The sequence below is a fragment of the Saimiri boliviensis genome, chromosome 4 (assembly GCF_048565385.1).
Source record: "Saimiri boliviensis isolate mSaiBol1 chromosome 4, mSaiBol1.pri, whole genome shotgun sequence".
Taxonomy (NCBI): domain Eukaryota; kingdom Metazoa; phylum Chordata; class Mammalia; order Primates; family Cebidae; genus Saimiri; species Saimiri boliviensis.
This window is the reverse complement of record NC_133452.1, coordinates 97983765-98001645: the sequence shown is the minus strand read 5'-3', so window position 1 is coordinate 98001645 and position 17881 is coordinate 97983765. Positions and strand designations below refer to the sequence as shown.

Sequence of the window (17881 nt, the reverse complement as noted above, 5' to 3'; positions counted from 1 at the left end):
TCTGGGGACAGAGACCCCCCACCCTGGCCTATGCTTGGGGAACTGAGAGGCCTTCTGACCCTTGTTGGGTAAAAGGAGAGTTTCTGCCTCTTTGATTCCCCCCTGCTCTACCCTGACTTCCCCATCCTCTCTCACCTGCCGTCTCCTCTTCCCCAACTGTCCCTAACAATCCACAGGCCTCCCTCCTGCCTGAGCCCATCTGCAAGCTCTAGCTGGAGTTTGCAGCTGGAGAGTCAGCCAGCATCCTTCTCTGGGGAACGGACCCAGAGGAGAAAACAGCTTCTCTCAATTGCCAGGATGCTAGGCAGACACCAAGAAGGACTTACTGAGAGCCATCTGGGAGCAGGAGATGGGCGAGCTTAGGAACAAAGTGTTTATTAGGAGGGCAGGCATCCTGTGGTGAGCGGAGGGGAGGAGTGGGTTGGAGCTGGCCAGCGCCCCGGCACACTCACCCACCATGGCGAGGGTCCGAATGCAGGCCTCCACAGAGCCCTTGTGCTGCTGCTGTAGCCACGGACACTCGAGGAGCCGTGTGGTGGACTGCAGCAGCTGCACCACGATCGTCTGGTGCGTCTGCAAGAAGCCACAGAGCCCGCTGCTGCAGCCCAGCCCCCAACCCTGGGCAGCCCCAGGTCCAGCAATCAGGGCCCAATAAGAATGGGCATGGGTGGAGAGAAGGAGCCTCCACTAGCCACTGTGTGCCTTTGTGCCAGCTGGAAAAAGGCACTCGCATTCCCTTCAGCCCTGCACGACTGTACACAGCAGCCCTGCTCATAGCCATGGTGCTGACCCGCCTACAAAATGTTTAAATGAATTAATGCTGTAAAAAGGTGATGGATTTACATGGTTCAAAAGCCAAAAGGTTATTTAAAAGATAAGACTTTCAGAAGTCTCTCCTCCATCACTCTCATTCGCCTACATCCTGAGCTGGTGCTGATCAAGGACGGGGAAAGCTGATATAATTTACCAGAGTCCCATGGTCCCAAAGGGATCCCAGGGCCCAAACAATGTGGATAAAAAATACCCCCCCTTCCTAGGAAGGCAGAACTCAGCATTTTTTAAAACCACTCTTAGAAGCACTATCCCCACCCTACCCCAGCCCCTGTGCCCCTAGGTAGCCCCTTTTCCTGGTTCTTCTGCATCCTTCAGTGCTTCTTTGATTTCGGTCCTGTAGCAGGGCCCTTCCTTAAGGGAACCTGGCTCGCTTTCATTCAAGAGGCTCTGGGGCTAAGCACTGGCTCGAGTCTGGAAATCTGGGGATTGACCGAGGAGCCATGAATCTTGCAGTGATTCAAATCAGGCTTCTGCACACTAGCCTGGAGCTTTTCTGTTTAGGACTTCAGAAGGCTGCCTGCCTATTTCGGTTCTAGGATTGCTGTGATCAGCTAGCCAGCAGAAAGGATCTCTGCCAGGGAGACTGTCGTGATCCCTGCTGTGGCTGTGATGTCCCATGCACAGCACGTCCACCTATCTTTGGTGAGTAAGTGCTGCCACCCTGGGATCCGCCACACCCACCAGATGTAGGAGTTCCTGCAGGATGGGACCATTCCCACTATAATTCTGGCCCACAGACACTGAGATAGCACATGCATGTTTTAAACTGCTAGGTTTGGGGATAATGTGTTAACACGGCATAGATAACTACTACACTTACGTATCCTTTTGCTATTTTTTTATGTACCATAAGCAAATATGAATATGCTTATGTCCCTTCTTCCCATCACAGAAGCTAGGCAAGTTGGCCCTGGGTGGGAGAGGAGAAGCCCACCTGCAGGGAGGTGCTGTTCTCGGAGAACGGGGAGCTGAAGAAGGCATTGATGGTGTCCAGCACGACGCTCAGCACGTACTTCTCCAGGGTGGGGTCAGCCAGGCGCTTCTCACGCTTGCTGCAGACCTGAGGCAGGAGAGGAGAGGGGGATGCCTGGGGGATCCACCCAGGGGCCCCTCCACTCTCACCCCTCCTGGGAGACGTCACCCACACCCGCCACGGGGACAGACCCGAGCCATGTCCAGGGTGAAGTTTTCAAAGAGCGTCCAGATGTGGTTGCTGGTGTAGATCTCCTTCATCTCCACCTCCGTGTCCACGTAGCAGTGGTTCACAAAGTTCACGTAGGCCATTTTCACCTGGGCAGCGGGCAGGAGGTCATGGGCATGAGCAGGGCCGCCGGGCCTGGCTCTCCCTCCCCATTGCTCCTGTCCCCTGGCCTCCCGGTTCCTGCCCACCTCCCTGGCTTTGCTTCGCCCACGTTTCCTCTCCCATGGCTTTCCCCACCCCTTCGCCCCATCTCCAGCCGTCTCTCCCAGTCCCCTGATCCCCACCTCGGTGATGCAGTCCTCATGCGTCACCACAGACACCACGTCCTCCAGCGGCAGCAGGGAGGTGCACTTGATCTCAGTGTAGACGTTCTTGCCCTCGGCACAGGCAGCCAGCAGGTCCACCAGGGAAATGTGGTACATGAGGGGACTGTGGTCCTCCACGCCGTCGCGAGCGGCCTTCATCATGTCCAGCAGGTGGGCCAGCGACGCCTTATCGTTGTAGAACACGACCACATCGTCACCTGCGTTGGTCAGCTGCGGGAGGGAGGGGCACGGGTCACACTCTCTCGGTCCAGCAGGCCCTGGGCTATCCTCTCCTTTGCTTACCAGGGAGAAACCGGGACTCTGACCACAGCCCTCACTTGAAATCAGGAAAAAAACCCCTGCCTGGGATTTGGGGGTTCCCCAGCTGATGTCTCAGGCCCTCTGCCAGCTGAGAAGTCCCCACTTCTCCCCACTGGAAAGAAGTCCTATGGGGGTCATCTCAGAGGCAGCTTCCTCCAGGAAGCCCTCTCTAATCCCACCCCCGCCCATCCCTCCCTCCCCTGTGATCCCCCTCACATCCCTTGCGATTGCTGGCATCCCTCTCGTGCCAGCAATTGCGTTATTTGCAGTGATATAATAATAGCAATTAATAATTAACACCACACAGCACTTCCAGCACATCGTGTCTTGTTTATGATGTCCTAATCTCCCTTCAGTGTTTGCTCCTTTCTCCTCCTACCGCCTACACTGTCAGATGCTCAGGGGCAGGGACCACGTCTGTTCCAGATTTAGATTCAGCCCTTTATCTTTGTGCCTTCACGCAGCAGGTGTCTCTTGAGAACCTACTATGCGCCACACCCTCGGGCCCTGGCAATACACACAAAGGACAGGGTCCCTGCCCCTGTCCCCTAGGAGCTGACACTCAGCTGACCTCCACATGCACGTACAGTCTGTGGCCCGTACTTCGTGACATTAAATAAACAATGCAGCCGGGCGCGGTGGCTCAAGCCTGTAATCCCAGCACTTTGGGAGGCCGAGGTGGGTGGATCACGAGGTCGAGAGATCGAGACCATCCCGGCCAACATGGTGAAACCCCGTCTCTACTAAAAATACAAAAATTAGCTGGGCATGGTGGTGCGTGCCTGTAATCCCAGCTACTCAGGAGGCTGAGGCAGGAGAATCGCCTGAACCCAGGAGGCGGAGGTTGCGGTGAGCCGAGATCACGCCATTGCACTCCAGCCTGGGTAACAAGAGTGAAACTCCATCTCAAAAAAAAAAAAAAAAAAAAAAAAAAAAAAAAACAACAATGCTAAGTGACAAGTGAAGGAAAGCATGCTTGATTGCTTTCTGGCCTATTGTCTGAGTTCTGCTCAGACAGGTGCCTGGTGCTGCAGGGACCCTGCTCAAGTTCTGTCAGGCCCACAGTCTCCGTTCTCCCACGTCTGCAGCCTCACTTCTCCCTCTGCGTCCCCTCCACGGTCCAGCAGCTGAGTGTTCCTTTTGTGACCCACCGTCCGACTGGTCTAACTCTGTGGACTTCCCACAAGCCTCCGCTCTGGCCCCCCACCCCAAGATTCCCCAAGCGCCCTCGGCCCCACCCTCACCTCAGTCATGATCATGTCCTGGCACTTCTTGACGTACTTGCCCTCGGCCTTGATAACGGTGTGCAGGAAGTCCAGGTACTGCACGTGGCGCCCGTGCGTGGCCAGCAGGTGCACGAAGTGCTGCAACACGGGCTCGCTGATCTCGGAGCAGAGCTGATAGTTGTTCAGGAAGATGTGCTGCATGGTCTCTGCCTCCAGGAGCTGCAGGTACAGGGGGCGGGATGTCTGTCAGAAAGGGGTCTGGGCCCCGCCCCCACCACCACCCCAGCCCTTCGCCCTCACCCCTGGCGTGAGGAAGAGGTGCAGGTGCTTGTGCAGCAGGGCCTGGTTGCCGGGGTTCCCCGCACAGAACTTCTGCAGGAACTGGTGCGTGTAACGCAGGATCTCCATCATCTTGGCATCACCCTGGGCACAGAAGGCGGGGAGAGGGTGTTGGGCCCACCAAGGAGGGAGGCGAGGCCCCAGCTGAGTTCTGAGCAGGATGGATCGCGCTTGGGATTGGGACCTTGAAGAGGCCAGTGTAAAGGGAAAAGTCAGGATGGGAACGTGAGGGGCTGGGGCTCAGTGGCCGAGATAAAGCTGGAGCTGGGGCAAACTGACAGGGTCAGAGTCAGCCTCAGGGTGAGGCCTGGGACACACCGAGATCAGGATCAGTCATGGCAAAGGGCTGAGGGTGAAAGGTGGCGATGAGACTAAGATTGGAGTCAGGAGCCAGGGTGGGCCTGGGGACAGGTCAGCATAAAATGTCAGGAGGAGGAATCAAAACCAGGGGTCAGGGCTGGGCGCGGTGGCTCACGCCGGTAATCCCAGCATTTTGGGAGGCCAAGGCTGGCGGATGACAAGGTCAAGAGATCAAGACCATCCTGGCCAACATGGTGAAACCCCATCTGTACTAAAAAAATACAAAAATTAGCTGGGCATGGTGGTGTGCGCCTGTAGTCCCAGCTGCTCGGGAGGCTGAGGCAGGAGAATTGCTTGAACCTGGGAGGCGGAGGTGGCAGTGAGCCGAGATTGCGCCATTGCACTCCAGCCTGGCGCCAGAGCAAGACTCTGTCTCAAAAAAAAAAAAAAAAAAAAGGAGCTGGGGTGGGGGGTCTGGACAAGGCCGTCACTGATGTCATGGGTCATCAGAGGTTGGATTCGGTTAGGGTCAACATGGGTCAAGGTAAGGAAGCCGAGAGTCAAAGGTTGAGATGAAGGTGAGATCATCAAGGTTTGGCTAGAGAGGGGGAAGAAAAAGAGGTCAAGGTCAAGAATCAGTGTGAGGCCAGGGCGAAATCAAGGTCAGAGGGGATTAGGATGAGGGGTAGAAGGTCAAAGGCTGAGCTGATGCTAAGACAGAGTTCGAGGTCAAGGCGTGTCTGCAAACCAACAGGGCAGTATAAGAGGCCAGGTGACGCCGGGAGAGGTCGCCTGCGTTAGGGCCTAGTGTACGAGTCGGGGTTCGGGGGAAGCTGCCCCGGGGAGTCAGAGGTTAGAAGTCAGGGCCACCTTGTCGTAGGGAATCTGCAGCAGGTCCAGCATGACCTTGTGGGCGTCCATGTTCTTCAGCAGCCGCTGCTGCTTCTTCCGCATCTGCTCCCCGACCCCGCACATCTTGTTCAGCCGTTCCAGGATCTGCAGGGGAGGTGGGTGAGCTGGAGTCCCTTCCCTCTGCTCCCCTCTATCCGTCCCACCACAGCCAAGTTCCAGGGGCACCGGGACAGGAAGGGGGACGGAGGTCACAGGTGCTGAATCAGACCCTCACAACAGGCCAGGAAAGCACTAAAAAACCCAATTCCACCCATAAAAGTAAACAGAACAATATGACTGTAAAATTGAATTTCATGAAATTCCTTCAGCTTTAAAATAATTCCACTTGGACCTTGGCAGGGCTGTTTTTAATGTGTAGCAAAGGATGGATGATGCCTGTTGTGAGGGCCAGTGGCCGGCAGAGGGAGAGGCACAGGAGGCCGGGCCAGCAGGAGCCCCCAGGACCATTAGCGCCGCAGAACCCTACCGCGAGGACCCTTGGCCACTCACGCCCTTGACGATCTGGTAGTTCTCACTGCTCTTCTCCCCTGGCGGGTGCAGAAAGCCCTCCTCGTCCGTGGGCCGCTGGGAGCACAGAGAGAATGGAGGTCAGCCGGGCCCAGCCCTGGCAGGGAGGCCTGCCCCAGCCCCCTGCAGCCCCGCTCACCTCCTTCTTGTCCTTGGCTGCACCTGCCTCCACCTCTTCACCCTTGCCGCTGCCCTTCTTGTCCACCCACAGCTCCGACTTCTCCACCATGGTCCGCAGCCGGTCCAGCTCCGACTTGATCACCTTGTAGTTCTCCACGTCCTGAGCCGAGATCAGCAGCTGCACCTGAAGGTGGAGGATGGGCCCGGCTGGTGAGATGGGCTCCAGGTGCATGTCACTTAGAGACCTCCAGCACCTTCCCCACTCCAGGGTTCCCCTCCCAGCATCACCTACCACCACCTGTCCCTCTCTGGTGAGCCAGTTCCCACTCAATGTTTCTGGCTCTGCTATAAGCCCACCACCTCCAGGAAGCCTCCCCTTATAGCCACAGGCCTCCCTGCACTGCCTGCCCTGAGCTGCCACATCACCTGGTTTCAGTTACTCACTGACTAGTGTTACATGTGGCTGTGGCCTGTCACTCGTCCACTGAGACCCCAAACACGCAGGCAAAGCAAATTGGCAGCCCTGAACCCTGAAGACCCAGGCCCACGTCTGACTGCCACTGTCCTCGCTCTGGGTCAGTGGGCAAGGGAGGAAAGCTCCCTGAGCCTGGATTTCTACCTGCTCTGGAATGGGGAGAGTGACCACGTTGCCAGGGCTGCTGTGAGAAGGCCATGCAAACCTGCAAGTCCAGTGCTCAGTGCCTGGTACATGGCAGGCACTTATTTTTAAAGGCCAACACTGACTGGTACAGATATTTCACAGGGAGCTGTCGGACTGCGTGACATCACAATAGCAAACACCAGACACGTTAGTGAGGGTTGCCTGCATGCTAGGCGTGATTTGAAGCATTTAGCATAGGTGTGCATAATAGAGTTTGCAAACTAAAGTGCTGCCCACATGGTAAGAAGGGGCAGGCACTGAGCCAGGCCAGGAGACGAAGGTGGCCAAGACTCAGTCTTCACCTAGGAGCTCAGCAAGGCTTAAAACCCCAAATGTGCATCCCAAGTTACCCCCTGAGCTGTGGGCTCCTTAATCATTGTTTACCATCCCCTGTGCCCAGCGCAGGCCTCATGCTCAGGGCCAGGGCCAGGGCCAGGTGGTCCCATCACCTGCTTGAAGGTGTGCATGGCCTCCTGGCGCTGGCTGAAGTGCTTGAAGAGCAGCTGCAGGGCACCCGAGACCAGTGGCGCATAGTCGTGCATAGTGAGGTGGATGAGCACACGCAGGAACATGCGGCCACCCTCGTCGTCCACCTCCAGCATGCTGCTCGTCTTCCTGCAGGCACAGCGGTGCAGGGTGCATGGGTGAGGCTGGCACGCTCCCTGCTGTCCGTGGCAGGTAAGGGGCCCAGGCACAAGCCCATTCCCCACCACCCAATTAGCAGATGCAGGGCCAGTCCAAATGTGTTTAAAATATGACGCTTTCTCAGCAGTTAACAGCCACTGCCCTGAACCCCCGGAGTGACCCCTGTGTCTCCTGGGATCTCTCAGGACTCCCTTGATTAAGCAATTAAAGCAAAGACTTTATTTTTTTGAGACAGAGTCTTGGTTTGTCGCCCAAGATGGAGTGCAGCCAGTGGCATGATCTCAGCTCACTGCAACCTCCACCTCCTGGATTCAAATGATTCTCCTGCCTCAGCCTCCTGAGTAGCCAGTAGGCATGCACCACCACGCCCAGCTGATTTTTGTGTTTTTATTAGAGACGAGGTTTCACCATGTTGACCAGGCTGGTCTCAAACTCCTGACCTCAAGTGATCTGCCTGCCTCGGCCTCCCAAAGTGCTGAGATTACAGGCGTGAACAACCATACCGAGCCAGAAGCAAAGACTTTTAACACAGATTCATGGATAGAAGCTGGGCCCATGAACAGATAAATGGAGAAAATGTTACATCTTTATTTTTCCCAACCTCTAACCAAAATACAGCATTTCCTTCAATAAGGAAATATTCGTGGCACCTGCGAGTCTGTCACCAATAAATATCACAGATGTTTTCACATCACCTCAGAGTTAAGAGAAATCACAAATTTTGTTTATATTCATCACTGCCTTGAAGTAATGGTACTAATTATACCCTCCAGTACGGCTTACTACTTAAAGTGTTAGCAAAGAGGCACATATATAACTGCCACTTCTAATTTGTTTTCTCCAATATTTTGATAACTGTCACTCCAAGCCATTGGTCCCCTTTGTCTTGTTATATGCTTTATTTTATGAATTTACAATCACCATTCTGAAAAGGAGTCCAGAGGTCCTGCTAGACCCAGGCACAAGCCCAGCCCCAAGATGATAAGAGTCCCCTGTGAGCCTCTGTCTCCAGCCTCTCAGGGCTGCGGGTGGATGGGCTGCATGTCCCCACACCTCCTCCCTGCCATGGGACCAGGGACGTGCGTCCAGCTACCTGACTCAAGTCCACTGCACAAGTGAGGCACACCTGCCCTGAGTGGGGGCAGGGGAATGGCAGGATGACTGGGAACCAAGCGGCCCCCAGATAACTGGGACTGGGGAGGCAGTGGAGGGACTGGGGAGGCAGTGGAGGGACTGAGCACAAGGCCCGGTGAGGGTCTGTCTGCAGGGGGAATGGCAGAGAGGAAGGGCCAGCCCCAGCCCAGGAACCCAGACCAGCCCGAAAGGGGGTGTCAAGCCTCCCAACCCCACACACCCCTGTAGCTCAACCCTGGCCTCACCCCACTCCAAACATGGCCTCCGCCTGCTCCCCGATGCGATCCAGGTTCATGTTGGCAGCTGTGAGGCAGAGGGGCAGATGGCAGCAGGTGAAAGGCCCAGCCCGGGAAAGAGGGAAGCACAGGGAGACACTCAAACCACCCTCTTCCCTGCACTGGCTTCGCAGCAGCTACTCTGCCTGCACCTTTCTGGGAAGGAACCAAGTAGGGTAGGAGCCACAGCCCCCCACTGCCCTGCAGGGCAGTACAAGGTGGGCAGAGATCTAGCCTGAGAGTCAGGAGACTGGTTCCTGGTCTGGCTCAGCCTCTGACTGTCTGTCACCTTGAGCAAATCCCTGCTCTTCTATGAGCCTCAGTTTCCCCATTTGGAAAACAAAGGGAAGGATCCCTGCCCTTCTCCCTCACTGAGGCAATTAAATGAGACAATGGGGAGAAAAGGCTTTTGCAGACTAGAAAAAGGAGCAGGGCTGGGGAGCTGCCTCCACCCCGCTGCTGTGTATCCCCAGGGGAGTCGCACAGCCTCAGCCTGAAGGCAGCGCAGGGGCTCACTGGTAGAGTCGAAGGCAGGGGCTGTGCCGTCAGCCCCGCTGTCCTGCATGGGAAACACCTCCACAAACTCCTTCTTGAAGACAGACAGCAGATAGGAGATGCGGTAATCCAGGCGGACATTGAGGATGAACTGGAGAAGGGGGAAAGAATGGGGAGAGGGTCACATGAGGATGGGGTGAGGACTGATCTGAGGTCAGAAGGTATGGGTAACCCCCCATATAGGCACCGAGCAATGAGAGCTAAGCAGAGCCCTGGCACAGTTAGGGCTTGAAGAATATCTCAGTTTATAGTGTTGCTACCCAGCTATTTCCTTTTATATAATCCTTTATATAATCATATATTAGTTTATGGAATTAGGGCTTGAAGAATCCCTATCAACTATCCCTAATAGTTGATAGTATGAGTGCCTAAAGAATATTTCCTTACATATATGTATAATTATATCTTAGTTCATAATCGGAGGAATGCCTAGAGTGGACACAGTACAGAGCATGAATTAAAGAATAAGCAGCTTATAATCGGAGAAATGTCTAGAGCAGACACAGTGCAGAGCATGATTTAAGAGAAAAACAGTTATACCAGGAAAAGAATCCATGGCCCAGGCAGCAGCGTTCAGTATCGTAAAGATACCCGCTGTATGGCAGGCTTGGGGCGAGAGCCGCTCCTCCTGATAAAGGAGTTGTAGGACCTTGCTCCAGTTCTTGTGGAAGGCTGCCCTCAGAACGGCCATCCACCTTGGTGACTGTGAACTTTATCAGCTCTTGCTACTGTGCTGCTCAAAAAGCATCTTCCCATAGAACTCATTGGAAGCTGCCAGAAGGTGGCGGTAACCCTGACAGCTCTGTCACTACTGTGTGACTTAAAGCATCCTCCTATAAATCTTCTTAGAAGTAATTTGCCCATAGATAGAAGTATTTATTTTATTTTATTATTATTTTTTAATATAGAGATGGGGTATCACCATGTTGGCCAGGCTGGTCTCGAACTCCTGGCCTCAGGTGATCCACCCATCTCAGCCTCCCAAAGTGCTGGGATTACAGGCGTGAGCCACGGCACCCAGCCCATAGATAGAAGTATTGCACACTGTACCCTCTTCACTGCGCACGGCCCACCTTCAAGCCTCGATGACCTAATAGAGGTCGACCCCTTACTGCAACTGGCCCTTGCCTTGATGGGAACGGGCCCCTTGCTGTGCACTGTCCACCTCCTAGCCCAGGTGACTTAATGGGGGTGGACCCCTTGTTTTATTGCTCACGACCCTATTACTATCCTTAAAGATGATTTCACTCACTGCCCTGCCCCCTAACCTATACACAATAAATACTCACGCTTCTGGACATTTGGGGCCTCGCCTGAATTCCACTCACAGGTGGCGTGGCCCCTCGAGCCTAGCTGCCTTTTCCTTGTACTTTGGTGTCCTGTCTCTTTATTTCTCAGATCCTGCGCCTCAGCACAGCATAAGGCACACCCCATGACCCTGTGGGCCTTCAGCCCTACAAGAAGGCCCTTCCTACTCCATGAGAAATACGGGGACCCCAAATGGGCTCTAGCACTTGGGGTGAGGGGGTCCTCAGCACAGTCGTTCAGGATACTCCAGGATGTCACAGCAAAAAAAAACAAGACCCCTCTTCCCAAGGAGGCCCAGGGTGCCCTCTCCCCAGCTCCTGCTCCAAGGATGGAGGATGAGGGGGCCTCCTCTCAGCATGAGGCAGTGAGCACCCCTTCGTCCAGCCCAATCAGTCCCTCTTTCCCAGGATAGGCATTGACAGGAAGGGGAATGAAGCCCCAGGTCCAAAGGCTGACTCTTGTCCTCCTATCCGGCTCAGCCAAACAGACCCTGGATACTCACAGGAAGGAAAACTGAGGCCTGTGAAGGAGCAGGAGAGGCTACCGTGGGGCAGACATGAGGATGCAGGGTTTGCAGACGTGGGTGAGTTACACAGCCTCATGGGGCACAGAGCCTTTGGCCAAGCCCCAGGATGCAGACATGGAAGTCCCCAGCCCCTAGAATGAGTCAGAAGCTCCCTCTTCTCTGACCACCCCCTTCCCCCCAACCAGAGGTCCCCCATGGAGGTCACTGTCCTGCCCTTCCTGCCCTCTGGTGACGGCAAGGCAAAAAAAAAAAAAAAAAAAAAAGCAAGCATCCTCATTCCTCTTTGGGGATGAGCTTCCTGGGCTGTGGCTGGAGAGTCTCAGATGAGACCAGAGCAGGGATGACTGTGCCCACCTCACCAAGAAATGGGTCCTTAAATCTCCAGCTCTGCTTCGGAATCCCTGTGACCTTGGCAAAGTCCCCTCCGGGCATTCACTTTCCCATTTTGCAAGATGGGAGAATTGAGCTAGACTTCAGTGCATGTCACAGTCACCTGGAGGGTTTGTCACAACACAGCCGACAGGCCCCTCTCCAGTGTTCCTGACTCAGTAGGTCTAGGGTGGGGGCCTGAGAATGTGCATTTCTGTTTTTATTTTTATTTATTTATCATTATTACTGTTTTTCCAATAAAGATGGAGGGGGTCTCACCCAGGCAGGTCTTGAACTCTGACCTCAAGCCATCCTTCCACCTTGGCCTCACAAAGTGCTGGGATTACAGATGTGAGCCACACCCAACGAAGAACGCAAATTTCTAACAAGTTCCCAGGAGAGGCTGGCCCAAGAACCACACTGTCAGGCTGGGCCTGACAGCCAATCACGATGGAGCCTTCCGGTATGAGATACTGAGATCTGAATGGGTTTGCCCGCCCAGCCTCCCTGTACCTGCCCCATCGCCCTGCCCCTATCTCTAACACCTCCCCAAGGGTCCTGGCCAAGGCACCTGAAGGATTTCCAGGATCTTCAGCTTGGTCTCCATCACCACAATGTCCTCATTCTCCTCAAACTTGCTTCTGTCCAGCGGCTCCGCAGCACTGGCCCCGGCAGGCAAGCTGGGGGCACCGAAGACGGACTGCTTGCGGCTCAGCACCATGGTGGACATCATGTGCCCCACGCCCTGGATGGAACGCCGCACATTCTTGCCTGTGGAGCGGGGAGCAGAGGAGGTTGCCTAGGAGTTGTAGAGGGTGTGCAGTGGGGGGCTCCTGGTCTGACGAGGGAGGCAGAGTGTGCACACTCAGTTTATGTCAGCTGCAGCGCAAAGCCTTGCTAAGGAAGGGACAGGGCTAACCCAGGAAGGCTTCCTGGAGGATGTGAGCTTTAAGCCAAATCTTAAAGAAAAGAAAGGAGTGTCAGGGCAAAGGTGAGCTGTGTGAGGAGATGGCAGAATTCTCTGTAGGAAACTATGAGAGCAGCTACACAGCCTGGGGACTGAGGGGACACTGCAGGGGGAGCAGCCCTGAAAACCAGTGCCAGGCTCTAGGCACCTTTTTAGATGAGTTTATTCAGCCTGAGGGTATCTGGAGGGGCAGGGGTGCCCTCATCCCTCAGACAGGCTGTGCCTCCCTCCTCACACCCCGTGACAGGGATGTCTCGCTCCTCCCTCACTGTTTCCTCTCAAGACTAAGCAGCGTTGGAGGGCAACTCCCCCAGACCCGGGGTCTCCAGGAGTCCGGGCAGGGACCCCTTTGGTCCCTGAAGTGGGACGGGCTTGGGCCCAAGATACCCGCTTGCGCTTGCGGCAAAGCCAGGTTGGGTGGGCGGAATGCGGGGCTGGGTCAGGTGTTGCTCTGAGGGGACTTCCTGTGCTAGGAGGAGGCTGAGGACCGCCAGGTTGGCCCGAGCCGGGCAAAGGCCTCACCGCCGGGTTCCTCGTAGGCCTGCAGCATGGCCGGGGGGCCCTGCACACAGTCGATGATGCCCAGCAGCGTGCGAGTGAGCCGCAGCAGCTCGCTGAAGCTGTAGAAGCCGAAGTAGATGAGATTGTGCGCCAGGCTGACCACCTGCGGAGGGGGCGGGGCCGAGGTGAGGTGGGCGGGGCCGGTGCACGGGGGCGGGGCTTCGTGGAGGGCCGGCCGGGATGAGGAAACTAGGGCAAAAGGGGCGTCCTGAGGGCGGGGTTCCCGGGAGGGAGGGCGGAGCGGGGAGAGGTAGCCTTTTCTCAGGCATTGGAACAGGAGCCTGCCTCTTAGAGAAGCTCAGCCGTCTAAGCGGTGTCCCCTCCCTCCCGCACCGGCTGGGGGCACAGAAAGAAATGGGGTCGTGGGTCCCACAACTCACTCCTGGGTGCAGACTGAGGCCAGTGTGGGGCCAACCAGAGCCCCAAAGACCCCAGCCCCTGGCACTCCCCCAGTCACCTCAAAAGTGAGCTTGTTCTTCTCCTCGTTGGCAAAGGGCACGGCCTCGCTGACCACATTGTTGAGGTAGTCCTCCACGAACTCCATGGTGCTGGCAAACTTGTTCTTCTTGTCATCTCGGGACGCGTTGAGGTTAGAATCATAGCTGAGGGTGGGGGCCATAGGGCATGAAGTTCCCTGAGATGCACCCACCCCAGCCTCTGCCCCTGCCCCGCCCACCCTGCCTCCACTCCTCTCACTCCTTGATGGTGATGGCTGTGGGGATCTCGGTCCAGAGACGGGCGAACTTGACGGGCGTGACCAGCTCCTGGGGGTCGCGGTCCACATGCACGTGCAGCATCAGGTGGCAGAAGGAGGCGCGCAGGTCAAAGGGCAGCATCTCGTCCGCCATGCACAGGAAGATCAGGTCCACGCCCAGCTGCTGGGAGATCTCATCGATGGCCAAGTACTGGCGGTCCAAGCACATGCGGGCAAAGAGCTTCAGCTGGTACCTGCAGGACAGAGAGGACGGTGAGGACATGGCAGATGGCAGCCAGGGGGCTGCTGGCATTGGGCACTGGGCTTCGTGAGGATTCAGTAAAGTGGCAAAGGGACTAGGTTAAAGCTGCACCAGTGAGAAAGGTGAACAGAAAACCTGTCTGTGATGACGAGTACTTGGGACTCTCCCTCTCCTTGCTATCAGGCTCAGCCAGGATGGTCTTTATGGGAAGAGGAACGTCTGAGAGATGAGGGAAAGGGTGGGAGACAGGGGAGGGCAGTGAGGTGAGAAGGGCCAGCCTTGGGCAGGGAAGGTGAGGGCAACATGGGAGAGAGAGGAGAGGAGGGTGGGGAGGTGGTGAAAGGGGTGCCACCTTGATGGACGTGATACAAAAATGAGGAACGTAGGAAGCTCTGTGCTGCCCTGGCGATGCCAGGCCCTCTGCGTCCTCCTCACAGACATGACTTCCAGGAGAGCCAGACAGCCTGGGTGTGAGCCGTGACTCACCACTGATGGCTGTGTAACCATGGGCAAGTTCCTTTACTTCTCTGTGCCACTGTTTCCCCAGCTTTACAACAAGAGTAACTATAGTAGCTCCAACAAGGGTTGTCGTGTGGCTCAAATGTGTGATCAGGACAAGTGCATAAAACAGTGCGGGCTACTTGGCAAGCATTTAAGAAAGGTGTCTAATGTGACTATTTTTTATTTTTATTTTTATTTTTTAAGACAGTCTTAGCCGGGCGCGGTGGCTCAAGCCTGTAATCCCAGCACTTTGGGAGGCCGAGGCGGGTGGATCACGAGGTCAAGAGATCGAGACCATCCTGGTCAACAAGGTGAAACCCCCGTCTCTACTAAAAATACAAAAAATTAGCTGGGCATGGTGGCGCGTGCCTGTAATCCCAGCTACTCGGGAGGCTAAGACAGGAGAATTGCCTAAACCCAGGAGGCGGAGGTTGCGGTGAGCCGAGATCGCGCCATAGCACTCCAGCCTGGGTAACAAGAGCGAAACTCCATCTCAAAAAAAAAAAAAGACAGTCTTTCTCTGTCACCCAGGCTGGAGTGCAGTCGTGTGACCTTGACTCACTGCAACTTCTGTCTCCTGGGTTCAAACAATTCCCATGCCTCAACCTCCTGAGTAGCTGGGACTACAGCTGTGCACCACCATGGCCAGCTAATTTGGTGAGATTATTTTAATAATATACACGTTTGGAAACAGGCTGGGTTTCTTTGAAGCCTGGTTCCTGTGCTGAGCCTGGCCTCAAGGCTGCCCAGTGCTATTCAGGGCACAAAGTCCTCTTCATTCAGCCTTCCTGAAATGAGGCTGTGTGGCAGGGGAGTGACAGTAGGGATGCCTCTTCCAAGGAGGCAGGAGCCCCACTTGAGGCTGTCAGAGCTCATCTTCAGCAGGGATTGGCTGACAGCCTGCTGGGAAGGCCCAGAGGCACAGGAAGAGGGAGACGAGGAGCTGAGGCCGGGGCACCTGTAGTAGCTGAGCACGTTCTCATCATGGGCGTTGCCAGCTCGCGCCTCCTGGGCCAGCTGCCTCACACTCTTCTCATGGTGCTCGTTATTCTTGTCGGTCCACGTGAGCCACACTTCCTCTTCTGAGTACTCAATGCTCAGGTACTCGTGGGATTGGGCCATCTCCTTCACCGGCCGAAGCCTGCAGAGCACCAGCGTCCCGTCACAGGGAGCCCAGGTCAGGGAGCTCCCTGTCCTGGAGCCCTCCCCCATTGCACAGTGCCAGCCACCATAGGGGCCCAGACAGGCCATAAGCATCTCAAGGACAGGGTCCATGGCTCACTCTCCTCTGTGCCCCTTCCCCGCTCCCCCACAGTGCCAGGCACAGGGTTCACAGCTGCAGAGAGCAAGGGTGCTAGTTCTAAGCTCTAAGACAGCTGGGGGCCAGCAGTGTGGAGCCCGGGTGCGAGCAGGGGCGCAGGGCTCACTCGGTCCGGATGAGAATGTCGCTGTTCTTGGGGTCCAGCACACACTTGCAGATGAGCTCCTGGGTGACAGGGATGGCGATGTGGTTGGACACACACAGGTCAGAGAGGTAGTCCAGGAACCTGGGGTGGTGACAGCCAGGGGTGGGGAGAGGGGTTCAGAGGCTGGTCCCTCTAAGGACAGAGCCCACCCTTCCCCTTCCCCAGCTAGGAGCACCACCACCTGGAACTAGCTCCCTCCCAATGCTTGGAGATGGGTGGGATGGACTCCCAGCTCCCCAAGGAAGGACAGTCCCAGGGCATCATCCTGGGGTCAGGGAAGGCTAGGTGGGAGTTCAGGGGGTCAGGGTGAGGAGGTGCAAGGGCCGAGGTGATATTCAAAATATTTAACAACTGGTTCAATACAGGTCCTGACTTTGTCACTGGAGAAGGTCTTGGGGGCCTCCCATGGTACCAGAAGTCATTCCCATTGTTGCTAGAGTGGGCCAAATTTGGGAGGATCCCAGAGAAGAGCTAGGAGGGCTAGGGCCTCAGGGATGTGGCAGTTTCCAACAGGTGCAGGAATAGTTCAGTATTCTTACAACTAGCAGACTTTCTACCGAGGCAAGGGAGGAGGGAGGGGCAGGCACTGGCCGCGGAGGGGGCTCGGGCCCACCTGGGCTCCCGGTTCTTGCGTACGAGGCTGACGAAGGTCTCCACCTCAGTCTTGGTGATGTGCTTCTCCAGGAGCTTGCGGTTGTTGTGCAGCAGGGCAGTGATGGTGTCCTCTGCCAGGATGTCGTAGCCAATCTGGGACTGCATCATCCCAAACTGCTTGGCGATGTGCTCCTGGGGGGCAGACAGGCTGGGGGTCATAGAGAGTCACGGACGGAGCTCAGGGCCCAGCTCTGCTCTGGAACGCTGCCCCCAGACCCCGAGGTAGGGACTCAACACCCTAGAAAGGCAGAGGTCCAGGAGAGGAAGCAGCACTGGGCAGAAGAGTGGCTTAGATCACATAGTTACTTAGCTTGTGGGCTGTTTCCCACCAGGGCGAAACCGCCACGAGGACAGGGTCCTTATCTGTCTGGAAGGACTGGCGACATAACTTGCAGGGCCCAGTGCAAAATGAAAGAGCAGGACACTTGCTCAGCAGCAGAGCATCTAACCCAGTGCAAGACCCTTGTGAGCACCAGGCCAGGCCCCATTCCCATGAACCCGGCCTTGCTGTCTGGTGCCCTACCGGACCCCAGGCCTCAAAACAGTGCCTGACACAGCACATGCGCCCGAGGAAACACTTGCTGAGGAAGCAAGGTGTAGCCAGCGAGTGGGCAGCGGGCGGCGCGCACCTGGTTCTTGCGGTAGTCCTCCTGGGAATGCCGCAGCACGCGGTAACACAGGCGGAACATGCGCTGGTAGGGAGCGTTCTTCTGGTCTGACAGCTCCTCCAGCCGCACCAGGGGACCTTCACCCCCCTTCTCACGGAATGGGGCCTTCAGAATGCCGAAGATCTGGGGGAACAGAGAGGATGAAGACTGATTGCCCCATACCCTTCTGCACCCTTAAGTCATCCCACAAGCCCTGAGCCCCTGCTGACTTGTTCTTCAAGCCAGCCCCAACATCAGCCTCAAACTGATTTTTTTATTTTTATTTTTTGAGATGGAGTCTTGCACTGTCGCCCAGGCTGTAGCGCAATGGCGTGATCTCGGCTCACTGCAATCTCTACCTTCTGGGTTCAAGCAATTATCCTGCCTCAGCTTCCTGAGTAGCTGGGACTACAGGCGTGCGCCACCACGCCTTAATTTTTTTCTGTTTTTAGTAGAGATGAGGTTTCACCATGTTGACCAGAATGGTCTCGATCTCCTGACCTCATGATCCACCTGCCTTCAACTCCCAAAGTGCTGGGATTACAGATGTAAGCCACCACACCCGGCACCTAAAGCTGATTGTAAGCTGGA

General features: G+C 55.9%; 1 protein-coding gene across 3 annotated transcripts in view; it reads right to left on the bottom strand.

Moving 5' to 3' along the window:
* Positions 1-17881, bottom strand: part of ITPR3 (inositol 1,4,5-trisphosphate receptor type 3) — a 78721-nt gene that overhangs the window by 13324 nt on the left and 47516 nt on the right. For all 3 annotated transcript variants that reach the window (XM_003923153.3, XM_074397915.1, XM_074397914.1), the window contains 20 exons: positions 17273-17434; positions 16603-16775; positions 15951-16070; positions 15482-15664; positions 13763-14014; positions 13524-13668; positions 13028-13169; positions 12110-12309; positions 9297-9426; positions 8751-8808; positions 7176-7341; positions 6085-6249; positions 5928-6002; positions 5397-5522; positions 4188-4310; positions 3906-4106; positions 2320-2571; positions 1999-2124; positions 1769-1894; positions 453-573 (listed from right to left, as the gene is read on the bottom strand). In XM_003923153.3, coding sequence (XP_003923202.1) covers positions 453-573; positions 1769-1894; positions 1999-2124; positions 2320-2571; positions 3906-4106; positions 4188-4310; positions 5397-5522; positions 5928-6002; positions 6085-6249; positions 7176-7341; positions 8751-8808; positions 9297-9426; positions 12110-12309; positions 13028-13169; positions 13524-13668; positions 13763-14014; positions 15482-15664; positions 15951-16070; positions 16603-16775; positions 17273-17434 — 3046 coding nt within the window. The remainder of the gene's footprint in view (positions 1-452; positions 574-1768; positions 1895-1998; positions 2125-2319; positions 2572-3905; positions 4107-4187; positions 4311-5396; positions 5523-5927; positions 6003-6084; positions 6250-7175; positions 7342-8750; positions 8809-9296; positions 9427-12109; positions 12310-13027; positions 13170-13523; positions 13669-13762; positions 14015-15481; positions 15665-15950; positions 16071-16602; positions 16776-17272; positions 17435-17881) is intronic.